This window comes from Rhinichthys klamathensis, unplaced genomic scaffold (genome assembly GCF_029890125.1).
Source record: "Rhinichthys klamathensis goyatoka isolate OS25496 unplaced genomic scaffold, OSU_Roscu_1.1 h1tg000602l_1, whole genome shotgun sequence".
Lineage (NCBI taxonomy): Eukaryota > Metazoa > Chordata > Actinopteri > Cypriniformes > Leuciscidae > Rhinichthys > Rhinichthys klamathensis.
In genome coordinates this window covers 197,501-212,500 of record NW_026607057.1, presented here as the reverse complement: position 1 = coordinate 212,500, position 15,000 = coordinate 197,501, and the positions used below count along the sequence as shown (strand labels likewise).

Here is a 15,000-nt window from a genome sequence, read left to right as displayed (position 1 = left end):
TCTCTCTATCTTTCTCACACACACACACACACACACACACACAATCTCTCTCTCTCTCTCTCTCTCTCTCTCTATCTCTCTCTCTCTCCCTCTCTCCCTCTCTCTCTCTCTATCTCTCTCTCTCACACACACACACACACACCATCTCTCTCTCTCTCACACACACACACACACACACACACACACAAACACCTCAGACTGAGCTAATCTGTATAAATGGAAACAGGACTCATATCTCAGACAGGAGGCCCCTGAGGGCCCTTCACTGCAACTGAGCGATGGATCAATGTGGACAAATGACACACACATCTTTAACACGCACACACACACACACACACACAGAGAGAGAGAGAGAGAGAGAGAGAGAGAGAGAGAGAGAGAGAGAGAGAGAGAGAGAGAGAGAGAGAGAGAGAGAGAGAGAGAAATCCTTCATCTCTCTCAGTAAACCTTTCAAACATCTGTAAGTTCCGAGCAGAACTTACTGTCAGAGTCAAACATCTGATCATGTCTATATGCATTACTGAGGTATTACAAGAGTTTCGTGTTGCACACACACACACACACACACACTGGCCTTTATTCAAGGCTGTAACCTTGAGATTTAAACACACACGAACTGCGAACAAAAGCCTGTCGCACAAATCATCCACTCAATCGGCGCATAACACACTGTTTATGACAATAACTTCAGATCACACACTGACAACACATCATCTTAGCGCGTTATGCGGAGAAACCGGCCCACACACACACACACACACACACACTCTTACATCAGGGTTCGTTATCGGCATCGATTCTATCGAACGTCATCAATGGAACCAGGAAGATTCCAAAATGTTCTTTACACTGTTTCAAAAACCCCGTTTTGGAAGCTTTAGTTTTAAAATTTTAGAGTCCAGTTTTAACACCAAAATTAATAAATAAAAAAATTAAAACTAATTATAACATGCAAAACCTCCAAAAGTAGGTCAATTATTACAAAAAACGAATGATCTGAAGCTTCTTTCAATCGTATGTTAAAGTACGGAGTCCCTAAAGGGACATATGGAAAAAAGAGATGTGATATTTTGAAATATCTCATATTTTCTTTCTCCGGCATATTAAAGTCCATCTCTGGGTTAATTTACAACAGACTATTAATAGCACGTGTTCGTGCCAAAGGTCACATGTTTTATGAAAAATATGCTTTATTTTATTTCTCAAGCAAACATAATTTCTCTTGCACACAGATTTGTGATTATGTCGCACTCTCAACAGCATAATATAACAATACATTGAATGAAAGCAGATCATGCAAATTAGTTTGTAATTAACATAAATGAAATTGCATGCGGCACAGACTTATCAATGCATTATCTTTACGTTTAAAATTATTTACAACATGATCTATTCAATAACTGCTAATTTTAACATATTTTAGTCCATTTTAATTAATTAAATTTCGATAATAAACCATCGTTTTTGTTATCGAGAATATTCTCAACTCTAACCCCGAATCATCCTTTAAATCTATTATAGAAAAAAAAACTTTATCTACTAGGCCTACCTATTATTATTTTTCTTTTAGAATGATTTTTCATTTTTTTTATGTATTAAGTTTATTATTCCTGCAATATATATATATATATATTTTTTTTTTGCAGGCGTGCATACTTTATTTATCAGAATGAATAAAAGTGTTCGCTTACAGATTTAACATAATTATCTTAATTAAACGTAGGCTACTAATAAAATATTTCAAATGACATGGTTATTATAAAATACACGCAATATGCAACAATAATTATACAGTCATGAAATAAACAAACTGATAATATATGAATATTTGCCTTATTTTTTTCTGACTCTTAAAACAATATTTAAAAGTTGGAACTATTTCACGTATTAAAAATAATTATTAGTTTCAGAATGCCTTTATTCATGTGTATCATAAGTAAAATATGAAGGATCTTGTGAGGCGAAATACAAAACTTTTATTTTATTTTCATTTTCTTAGTATATCGTGTCTCGTATGACCTAGAAAATAATATTTAGTTGTTCATATTTGAAAATATACTTATATTTATCGAATTTGAATTGTGTCTAAAGACAAACAAGCAAAATTATATAAGCAGTAAATATATATCAACACAAGTGACACTTTGCGCGAATTAAAACGGGTAATAATTAAACATTTGTCATGTATTATAAATATTAATTTATATAGCCTATAAAACGTAAGTTGCACGTGCAAATTCTTATTAATAATTAAAACATCTCGTGTCTTTTTGATAAACGTTCGGTGACGAACTCCATTATAAAGTGTATGAAAAGCTAAACAAACCCTGATTAATAAAGTTAAGACGATACAGAAAGTTTTTCAAATATGCAAAACAGTTTGTTCACATGCAGGCCTGCTAATTTACACCTGATTAAAATCATCCAATCCATAAATGCATTCATTAAAACATCTTCTCATCAACTATTTTGTCCGAGTCAAACGTGTAATTTAATAGGCTATGTAAATTAGAAACATTAGAAACAACAGAAGTCAGAAAATGCTTAAAGTGACAGCTACACATTTAGACTTTGTATAAATTGTATTATTCTATGCACGTAGTTTTTTTAATATTAATATTTTTAATATCAATTTTAATATCCTCCGCATTTTATGCAATACATAGGCTATTTATTATGACTAACTGTATATGTCGATCACTTGTAAATGTAAATAAATGTAAATTATCTGCTAACATGATTAAATGACAGCACACTTTTCCCAAAAGCTTCGCTTAAACCCCATGAAAGCACAAACTGAAGCATTTCATATCAAACGATACATTTGTAAAACACTGTCAAATGTTCTCGTGACTGGTGTAGAAACTTAAAAATTGGTAACACATTATTTTACGTACATGACAGTAAGTTATGCATAATTACATGCAATATCCAACATGTTCATTAATATTACTCAGACTTAAATGTAACAAGGACAGCTTAAAATAAAGGGCTACATTTTATTTTTTAAGGTGTCATTTTTCGTAATTATATATTTACTTAGTAATATTAAGCAACTACATGTATACTATAGGGTTAGGGTATGATTATGATTGGTTGAGGGTTAGTTGCATGTAATTATGCATAATTTACTGTTATTACTATGGTAAGTACATGAACATATGTAAAGCTACACTGTAAAATGAAGTGTAACCTGATTTTTTTTTTAAAGGAGAATATTAAAAATCGAAAATCTCTATTTTTATGTAAAGCTACAACATTTTAATGTGCAAATGATCTTTACTAAAATTGTTTGTTGATTTTTTTCTTTCCCCACCAAAAACTTAATCTTAGTTTCGGTGTTTTTAAAAAACAACAGTTCTGTAAAAAAAATATAAAAAATTGTCACACAAAACAGCTCATTATAATCATCAAATCATTATAACAAATCATTTATACAAAAAAATAACAAAACAACATACAGCAAAATCTATATTTTATATTCTTGTCTATATTCTCTCAAACTAGTTTCTGTGTCATTAACAGTTTAAGAAAGAGTACAAGAAATATATATGTAAAAGAAAAATCAAATACACAAAACTTTTTAAATGTCATCTTTGTGTTTATGTTCCTTTCGTATGTTGACATTTTCGTTCAGGTTTAAATATGTAACAGCCTAAAGTAAACTAATCTTGTCAAAACAGGTCAAATTATAAATGATCTGATTATTTTTTTTTAAATAGGAATCTTACTGGCAAAAATGCCAATAAAAAAAAAGATAACAGATTACGCTTAATTGCTTTAGATTGTTTTAAAATAATAATAATAAAGGTTGCTTTTTTCAATGAATAGCTTTTTTTTTTTTAAAGATTTATGATTCTCACCTATATTCGGGTGTCGCGCGGGTCCTCCGGTGTGCATCACGGAACCGTCGAAGTGCGAGGCCGCCCACGAGCCTCCGATGTTCGGGCTCACGTAGGCCGGGTACCCGGTGTGATACGAGCCACTCAGCCCGCGGGAACCGTAATGCTCCCGGGCGCTCGTGCTGATGTTCAGCGGGCTCGTGTACGTCGCAGTCTCCCGGGCTTGCGAGGTTAACGGAGGGCTCGCTGAGAAAGTGAACCTGGACACCGGAGAATGATGTGTGGAATGATTATAAGAGGTGTCCGCACCCGGTTGCGCCCATCCCGAGTGTCCGGACCCGGGGTTGCTCTGCTGGGGGGTCTGGAGGTATGGGAGCGCCGGGATTATCGGGGTTACCCGGGTGGGTGTCACGTACACCGGGGAAGCGGCCGCGTTATGGAGGAAACCGGGCTCGTAAGACGCGTGTCCATGGTTTGTGGTCATCGTTACACCTTGATACATGTCCACACAGGTGATCGTCCTCACCGATTATTCCACTCGTGAGTACCGGAGCATCGGCCGTTTACCCCGCGCCGGCCGAGAGCATTTTCCGGTTAACTTCTCTTCACAGAAGACAGGAGAGGATGATAAGGGTGAAAAGTCTCTGTGAAGTTTTTCACAGCACTCCTCCCAGTCTCAGTGAAGTCTCTCCCAACACTCCTCCCAGTCTCTCCGCCTCCAGGAAAGCATGCGATCCCTCAGTTCACTCACCTCCTCAGCCGCGCCACAAAATAATCGGTCATATTCCGATAAAATTCACAAATGTAAATTCCAGGGTTCTAAGCCCTACTTTTTAAATTATTTTTTTGTAAGGAACTTAAATCGCACCTGGACACTCTCCTTAGCCTACATCCAGCTCTAAAGCCCTTAATACTGTCTCACTGTGTCATTTGTATGATATTTTCCTGATTTCGTAACCTGTAATTGTACTCTCAGTTGTAGCCTATTTACCCCTGGCATTGACTATGTTCTAGCAATAATTAAAAATAAAAAAAAATATTTCGATAATGTCAACACCATCTCATGAAAGTGCGTATCTATAGCACGAATTTTATTTCTCGTGCCATTTATAGGCTACTCTAAAAATAGTTTTTGCGTGCATATGATATGCACTGCAAACCCCTTGGGTATAAGCATATTACACGCCATAAAGTGCGTATCATATGCACGCAAAAACTATTTTTAGCGTATAAATGGCATGAGAAAATAAAATTCGTGATACAGATACGCACTTTCATGAGATCGGGCTTATGTGACATTGACAACACACTACGATTCGAATCTGAAAGCATTATGATGATTGATGAATAAAAATAACATTTGTGTGTCAATTATTTATAATAACTGTGCATAATATATAGGCCTTATCTGTGCGCATATGCATTAGAATTTATTCTGAGATTTCACAAAAAAAAAAAAAATTCTATTTACAACCAAATATAGTCGTATAAAAAGTTCCACAAAGGAACATTTTATTCTAGATCTTTAGAAAGTATCTATGACATATTATAGATATTTTCGAATTAATAGGCTGTTTATATAGGCTGAATCTAAATTATTTAATTAGAATATTATTTAGCCCATGTAAACACATATTAATAGCCTAGAACGTTTGTTTGCATTAAACTATAGATCGATGACATCACTGAATACGAATAATTTGTTTTAATAATGTCTTGTTAAAACAGGCTCTACTTTTAAACGTTTTTTTTAGTATGCCTTTTATATTACAATAATTTGCAAGTAGTATTTAAAATATTCTCTGTATTAATATTGCATTTATTTTTTTTCTAATATTTATCAGTTCAGGATGAGTGACGGATATGATTGATGTCTCGCGCGTCACTGACGTCACTCGGAAGTCTCGCCGCTGTTGTTTTGTTGTTTTTTCAATGACACATTTTTAACTGTCATTTCGCTGCAAGTTATAAACAAACTTGAGACTTTTCAGAGTGTCCATTTCCTGAGTTTTACAATTATGTGCCTTCCTCGTCAATATCCACGGCACTTTCATACGAGGACACCTTGGTACACCTCAAAATCTTATTCTAAATTGACTTGTTTTAATAAAAACATCGAAGTACAAAAAAAAAAAAAAAAAAAAAAAAAAAAAAAAATTACGGAAGCGTAATTTATTTGAAGGATATTTTGAGTGGAAAATGAGGCAAAGACACTGAATTTGATTTTTGCATTGTAGATAATGGTGTCTCTCTCTCTCTCTCTCTCTCTCTCTCTCTCTCTCTCTCTCTCTCTCTCTTTCTCTCTCTCTCTCTCTCTCACACACACACACACACACACACACACACACACACACACACACACACACACACACACACACAGGATATTTCAGATAGTGAGTCCAAACCGAAGCCTGCTGTGATACAGCTTAAGTTAAGCAGGTTCTGGAATACTTGGAGAATCATCAGATCTCCTCCATATCTCTCTCTGCTTCCTCGCCGGCTCCGTCTCCATCCTCATGGCCCTGTGATCCTACTGATAAACGGGTGAAATCCTCTGCTCCTCCACAATAAAAGCCCTATATAAAAAAGCTTTGAGATGCTTTAACGGGGAATGACGTATCTGGATCTGTTATATGATGCTAACTGAAACTGCTGATGAATGACATCAATAAAGCAGAAGGCATGCACTCTTGAGAATTTGCATCATCGTAGAAACAATGCAATTCAAATCAATTTACCAAAGAGGATTATTGTTAAAGAAAACTGAATTGGTTCAGTGGTTTGTCAAGGCATGTATTTGCCAATGTGTTCTGAATGGCTTTTAGTGTGCTGCTATGCTGTTGCCACAGTATTCAGGTGGTTGCCAGGGTGTTGCTATGCAGTTTCTTGGGTTTTGAATGGCTTTTAGTTTGCTGCTATGTGGTTGCTGTAGTATTTGGATGGTTCCCATGGTGTTGCTATGCATTTGCCAAGATGTTCAAAGTCATTTTTAATGTGTTGCTTGCTATTCAGTTTTTAGGGTGTTGTGGGAGTCAAGGTGTTGTTATGCAATTTGCCAATGTGTTCTGAAGTGATTTTAGTGTGCTGCTATGTGATTGCCATAGCATTCGGGCGGTTGCCAGGGTGTTGCTATGCAGTTGCTTAGATGTTCTGAATCAAGGCATTAATATGCATTTGCCAATATGTTTTGAATGGCTTTTAGTTTGCTGCTATGTGATTGCCATAGCATTCGGGTGGTTGCCAGGGTGTTGCTATGCAGTTGCTAAGATGTTCAGAATCAAGGCATTAATATGCATTTGCCAATATGTTTTGAATGGCTTTTAGTTTGCTGCTATGTGGTTGCTATAGTATTTGGATGGTTGCCATGGTGTTGCTATGCAGTTGCCAAGATGTTCAAAGTCATTTTTAATGTGTTGCTATGCAGTTGCTAAGATGGTCGGAATCAAGGCATTACTATGTATTTGCCAATATATTTCGAATGGCTTTTAGTTTGCTGCTATGTGGTTACTATAGTATTAGTATCTGGTGGTTGCCAGGGTGTTGCTATGCATTTGCTAAGATGTTCAGAGTCATTTTGTAATGTGTTGCTATACAGTTTCTAGGGTGTTGTGAGAGTTGAGGCATTGCAATGCAGTTGTTAAATTGTTCTATTTATTGTATAATATAATTGTTTTTATACTGTTGCCAGGGTGTTCTGGGTGGTTGCTAGGTGGTTGCAACCTGGTAGTAACAACACACATCTCTTCAACGAGACACATGATTTGAGGAATCATTCATGTACGGAGCACAAATGCTGCAGAATGACACACACACACACACACACACACACACACACACACACACACACACACACACACACACACACACACACACACACACACACACACACACACACACACACACACAACTTTAACACATCACTATGAGCACTAGTAGTGATTCTTGAAAATTTACACCACTAATAAAAAACTGTTTTTATTCATCATCACCAAAGGATTTCTTTTCTTTTCATATCAATCTCTCTTTTTTTTGCTAGAAGTGATGTCTATACGTGTGTGTGTGTGTGAGGTATGTACGAATTATCTGAACGTTGAGCTCAGAAGCGCCTGTGTAATTCGTTCGGGGCCAGAGCACTGTCAGAGCGAGTATGAACGAGGTGTTTGGTGACAAAGACGAGAGCAGATAGAGGGAGAGACGGGGAGAAACGACAGAGAGAAGAGATGAGATTGTGTTCTTCCGAAGGCCATTGGGGAGGAGTGTGTGTTTGTTGGAGAACTAAACGTGTTGCATGAAGGAAAATCAAGATGGTGGAATGTGACGGTTTGAGGTGAACTAATATTACCATCATGTGCTAACCTAGAGTCCTGAAAAAAACCATACTTTTTGCAAGTATGCAAATGCAAACTGTATATTGCAATTATATTTATACACTTTTTGCATTTGGCAGGCATGCATGCATTCCTTGTATTCTTCTTAAAGTTGACATGAAACAGAAGTTGCGTTAGGCTTTTCTTTCCAATTGTGACGTATATCCGAGTGAAAGATGATGAGGGCACATGAAATAACAAAAATGATGATGCGCGTGGATAAATCATTTATAATAAATATTGCAATATTCCATAAAAAACAAGAAGAGTCGTTTTGGATTTTATGGTGATTTTAATTATGATTTTCTTTAATTATGGATGCACGATATATCGGTCACCATATCGGTATCGGCCGATATATGCTCATTTTTAATGTTATCGTTATCGGCCCGATAAGAAAATTTTGCCGAAAATATATTAAAGCCGATAAATAATGTATTATTTCCTTCCGCTGAGAAACTTCAGATGCGCTTCAACATGATGGTTTTGAATTACTTGAAATATGATCGGAATCACTTATGATAATTATAGAGTTCAGTGCAAATCTGTCATATCGGCTTCATAAAATTATTATGAGAATATTATAATTGTGTGCTTGGGACTTTTGTTTTTGTAATCAGGCTCTCAAAAATTATATAAAAATTTGGATTCAGATTTATCAGCCAATATATCGGTTATCGGCTTTCAAATATAAAGAATTATCGGTATCGGCAAAAATTTTCATATCGGTGCATCCCTAACTTTAATGCTATACATATGTCAATATTTTAACTTTAACTAACTTAAATTTGATGCAAATGCAGAGGCAAACTGAATGTTGTATTTACATGTGTGCATTAGGCAGACACTTTTATCAAAATGCATTCCTTGCATTCTTCCTAACCTGGGTTTCCTTTAATGCAATAAATATGTAGAAAGTTTAACTTTACCTAACTGTTAATTTTCCTTGCTTTTATTTTGTGATTATTTTAATTTCTTTCTGTGTAAAGCTCTTTGAATTAGTGTATGAAATGTGCTATATAAATAAACTTGCCTTGCCTTGCCAAACTTTGAGTATTTTATGCAAATGCAGACGCATTTTACATTCACATTTACGCATACATTTTTATCCAAAGCTACTTACTACATTTTATTAAGTTCATGCATGCTTTCTTCTTAACCGGGGTTTCCATCAATGCTATAAATGTCAATTAATTTAACTTTAACTTGCAGTGTATTTGCATTCTGACACATGATAACTAATTGCAAGTCTTCACCTTCATTTTAATAGCGCTTTTAACAATATAGATCGTTTCAAAGCAGCTTTACAGTGATAATAGGAGATTAAAGTAACAGACTTTGTTTTCCACTTTGATATTGATACACAACTGCACATGATATTGAGCTTGCGTAGCGAGACGCCTTTGCATTCATGGATGTTTGGCGTCATTGATGCGCTGAAGGCTGATATAAATACAGGCAGCAATATGATGCATTATCATGTGTTGATGTGCCCCTCTCTCTGATGGATGCGTGTCCCCGTGTGGCTCTGTGGAGACTCTCGGGCTCAGGGGGGGGTCGTGGCCCCACATGGCCCCTCTTCCTCTGGGTCAGAGCGCAGCCAGACCCCCTGTCTCCAGGAAGAGCATTTCAAAAGAGCATCCATCGGAGGATCAGACGGAAAACACTGACAGAACGAGACCTGGACACACAGGACAAAACCTGAGAAATGAGGAAGCGGCTCGAAACGAGTGACACTCACAAACAATCTGAAAAATGTGTTTGAATGATGATAACAACCCAAAGGAACATGTAAGGTTGCTCTTTCATTCCCACTAACGGTTCATTAAAGCTGTTTCTCCTAAAATACCTGGGAAGATAAACGAGTCAAGAGTTTAGAGTTGAATGTGATAGCAAAATTAAAGAGAAAATGTTCCCTTTCCTCTGGGATTGTGAGTAAATGTAAAAATAAGGATTCTTTTTCTGCGCATTCTTTTTTTTTTTTTTGCAAAACACAATTCTGGGGTGCTATGGGTGGTTGCCAGGGTGTTGCTAAGGTGTTATGGGCAGTTGCCAGGGTGTTACTATGTGTTCCGATTGCCATATACTGTGTTGCTAGGGTGTTCTAGGTACGTTCTAGGGTATTGCTATATGGTTACAAGGGTGTTGCTATGCATGTACTTTTTCAAACAAAAAATAATCTTAAGTGTAAAGATCTCAAACAAATCTCACCTTGCGCTGAAGATCTTTTCAGATGCAGCAGACACGTTTGTTTGCCAGCTATAGTGGGTTGCCAGGGTGTTGCTATGCAGTTGCTAGGGTGTTCTGGGTAGTTGCCAAGGTGTTGCTATGTGATTGCTGATGTATTCTATTGTCATACACTGTGTTTAGGGTGCTCTAGGTGGGTTCTAGGGCATTGCTATATGGTTACCAGGGTGTTGCTATGCAGGTACTTTTTTAGGCAAAATATAATTTTAAGTGTAAGTCTTAAAGATCTCAGATAAATCCACCTTGTGCTGAAGATCTCTTTAGATGCAGCAGACATGTTTGGTTGCCAGCTATAGGCGGTTGTCAGGGTGTTGCTATGCAGTTGCCAAGGTGTTCTGAGTGGTTTTTAGTGTGTTGCTATACAGTTGCTTGGGTATTCAGGCAAGTTGACAGGGTGTTGCTAATACTATGTGACTGCTAATGTGTTTTGTTTGGCATAGGTTCTTGGGCATGGCTATATGGTTACCAGAGTGTTGCTATGCATTTGCTAGGGTGTTCTCGGTAGTTGCCAAGGTGTTGCTATGTGATTGCTGATGTATTCTCATTGTCATACACTGTGTTGTTAGGGTGCTCTAGGTGGGTTCTAGGGCATTGCTATATGGTTACCAGAGTGTTGCTATGCAGGTACTTTTTTAGGCAAAATATAATTTTAAGTGTAAGTCTCAAAGATCTCAGATAAATCCCACCTTGTGCTGAAGATCTCTTCAGATGCAGCAGACATGTTTGGTTGCCAGCTATGGGTGGTTGCCAGGGTGTTGCTATGCAGTTGCTAAGGCGTTCTGACAGGTTTTTAGTGTGTTGCTATGCAGTTGCTATGGTATTCTGGGCAGTTAACAGGGTGTTGCTAATACTATGTGATAGCTGATGTGTTTTGATTGGTATAGGTTCTTGGGCATTGCTATATGGTTACCAGGGTGTTGCTATGCTGGTAAATTTTTTAGTCAAAATGTAATTTTAAGTGTAAGTCTTAAAGTTCTCAGATAAATCCCAACTTGTGCTGAAGATCTCTTCAGATGCAGCAGAGATTTTTGGTTGCCAGCTATGGGTGGTTGCTATGCAGTTGCTAAGGCATTTTGAGGGGTTTTAGTGTGTTGCTATGCAGTTGCCAGGGTGTTTTTTGCTAATACTATGCGACTGCTGATGTGGCATAGGTTGTTGTGGATTGCTATATGGTTACCAGGGTGTTGCTCTACAGGTATTTGTTTAGGCAAAAAGCAATTTTAAGTCTTAAATATCTCAAATAAATTCCACACTGTGCTGAAGATGCACCAGACATGTTTGACCTTTGTTTGTTTGTCGCGCTGATATGTGTGTACGTGATGAAATTAAGAGCAATCAATGCTCTGTGTGCTGTCTGAGCGTCTCTCTCAGGTACGGTTATCTGGACAGCGTCTTATCTCTCTGAGCCAATCCTCTCCGAATCAGGCCGACAGAGACCCGCGCGAGTGTCTATAGACAGAGCCAGCGCTCGAGTGTGTGTGTGTTTGATCACTGCTATCATGTGTGTGTGTGTTTGCAGAGCTGCTCTGATCACCTCATCACATCTACAAGTGTGACAGGATTGGAGAGGATTATCTGATTACAATCACATGAAAAATACCTAATGAGATCTCTTTAATATCTCAAATGTTTCTCCTACACAGAAATGAGATTAAACAGAGACTCTAGCTTGAATCTCCTACTGATAAAAAAAACTTGCCAAGATATCAAGGTCTGCAAAGAAAAACCACGAGATCTCTTTAATATCGAAGTTTTTCCCCATGACAGCAATAGGTTCAATTCAAAACAAACAAAGCAGATTCTCAAGTTTCTCTTGAGAAAAAGAGTGCAAATAACCACTTTTCCGCATCTCCAGTTTCAGAAGAGATCGCAATAATGTCTCAGATTTGCCAAGAAAGAAAAATCATAAGATCTCTTCAATAAGGCAGTCGTTTCTCCTAAAATACGGCAATGAGATTGAATGGAAAGCAAATTTCCAAGTTTCATGTTTCTCAGGGTTTTCTCCTCCAAGACACCAAAACCTTTTCCAAGATCTCTTTAATATGTCAAGATTTTTCTCCTAAAATTGAGATTTTCTGCATTCAAAAGTTCTCAGTATGCGCTCGAACATTTCTCATCAACATCTAAACAAGTCTATCTTTTATTTATCTTGAGGAATTATTGGCAAACAACAACCAAAGACAAAGTTGTTTAAATAAAGCTTAACTATGAAAGAGCGACCTGTGAGCAATAAAAGCCGTGGTTGTGTGTTGTCAGTTAGAGTTACGATGTGTGCGATGGGTTTAAGGGATGGTGTGTAACGACTTCAGTGTGTTTGTGTTGTTTTAGAGTGTGTGTAGATCAGCGCTCTCTTTGTTTTACACTGACGTTTGGTCGCAGGAACACCTGAGGCCGACCCCTGCTGAACACACAGTGACGTTACCTGTCACCTGGCCTTTAGCCAATCAGCATTCAGCAACTCCAGCCTCTGTGATTGGCTCTTTCTCAAGTCAAGTCTGTATCTGTTCTGTCATGCAGGAATTTCATTGAGGGTATGTGAAGGCACTGAGTGAGATGGAAACATGATTTTCTTTACAACTAAAATGTTATTTTTTTAAAATATTTAAGTATCAAATATTTAAGTATCAGATTTGTATCTGTTCTACAACTAATATAAAACTTAAATCAGCAGTTTAGATCAATTCAAATTTAATTCGTTACACTGTTAATTTGTACAATTAATTTAATTTGTGCATTTAAATTTAAGTTATGTTATAATATTTTATTATTTTTATGTATTTATAATTATTTTATGTATTCCAAGCTTTGGCAATATTGTATTATGTACAGTCATCCCAATAAAGCAAAAGTGATAAATGCTGATGCAAATAAATAAATTAAAACAAAATAAATCGTATTGCCATTACTATAATATGGGAAAAATATACACTCACCGGCCACTTTATTAGGTACCCCATGCTAGTAACGGGTTGGACCCCCTTTTGCCTTCAGAACTGCCTCAATTCTTCGTGGCATAGATTCAACAAGGTGCTGGAAGCATTCCTCAGGGAGTTTGGTCCATATTGACATGATGGCATCACACAGTTGCCGCAGATTTGTCGGCTGCACATCCATGATGCGAATCTCCCGTTCCACCACATCCCAAAGATGCTCTATTGGGTTGAGATCTGGTGACTGTGGAGGCCATTTTAGTACAGTGAACTCATTGTCATGTTCAAGAAACCAATTTGAAATGATTAGAGCTTTGTGACATGGTGGAAGTAGCCATCAGAGGATGGGTACATGGTGGCCATAAAGGGATGGACATGGTCAGAAACAATGCTCAGGTAGGCCGTGGCATTTAAACGATGCCCAATTGGCACTAAGGGGCCTAAAGTGTGCCAGGAAAACATCCCCCACACCATTACACCACCACCACCAGCCTGCACAGTGGTAACAAGGCATGATGGTTCCATGTTCTCATTCTGTTTACGCCAAATTCTGACTCTAACATCTGAATGTCGCAACAGAAATCGAGACTCATCAGACCAGGCAACATTTTTCCAGTCTTCAACTGTTCAATTTTGGTGAGCTCCTGCAAATTGTAGCCTCTTTTTCCTATTTGTAGTGGAGATGAGTGGTACCCGGTGGGGTCTTCTGCTGTTGTAGCCCATCCGCCTCAAGGTTGTGCGTGTTGTGGCTTCACAAATGCTTTGCTGCATACCTCGGTTGTAACGAGTGGTTATTTCAGTCACTGTTGCCCTTCTATCAGCTCGAACCAGTCTGGCCATTCTCCTCTGACCTCTAGCATCAACAAGGCATTTCCGCCCACAGAACTGCCGCTCACTGGATGTTTTTTCTTTTTCGGACCATTCTCTGTAAACCCTAGAGATGGTTGTGCGTGAAAATCCCAGTAGATTAGCAGTTTCTGAAATACTCAGACCAGCCCTTCTGGCACCAACAATCATGCCACGTTCAAAGTCACTCAAATCACCTTTCTTCCCCATACTGATGCTCGGTTTGAACTGCAGGAGATTGTCTTGACCATGTCTACATGCCTAAATGCACTGAGTTGCCGCCATGTGATTGGCTGCTTAGAAATTAAGTGTTAACGAGCAGTTGGACAGGTGTACCTAATAAAGTGGCCGGTGAGTGTATATATGTATATATAATTTATGCAAGGTGCATTTACAAAGGTAGTTTTTATTGTAATGAATTTAATTTATTCTTCCTGAATTTATTTAAAAACAATCAAAAGGAAAACTCAAAAGGAAAACAGCCAAATATATTACAGTAATGACAATGTTTAACTGGAATAAAAATAACGTCACAATTGCTTTGTGCTCTTTAAGTAAAATATCCTTTTTCAAACACATCTTTATTGCAATATAGTGCATAAAATTCCTCCTGAAATAGCATCTGCATGTTTCTGTGAGATTCATCCTGAAAGGTGATTCACTCTGAATTATTACTTACACTTGGTCTTTTTTATTGCCTGTGTTTATTTATAGAACACAAGAAGAGAGAGGGAGAGAGAGATAAAACCCTCCGATAAAAACAGGCTA

At 37.4% G+C, this 15,000-nt stretch overlaps 1 protein-coding gene across 1 annotated transcript in view; it reads right to left on the bottom strand.

Moving 5' to 3' along the window:
• Window positions 1–4,501, bottom strand: part of gata4 (GATA binding protein 4) — a 12,023-nt gene extending 7,522 nt beyond the window's left edge. The window contains exon 1 of the mRNA XM_056240517.1: window positions 3,864–4,501. Within this exon, the coding sequence (XP_056096492.1) occupies window positions 3,864–4,344 (481 nt within the window). The 5' untranslated portion in view covers window positions 4,345–4,501. The remainder of the gene's footprint in view (window positions 1–3,863) is intronic.
• Between the last annotated feature and the right edge of the window lie 10,499 nt (window positions 4,502–15,000).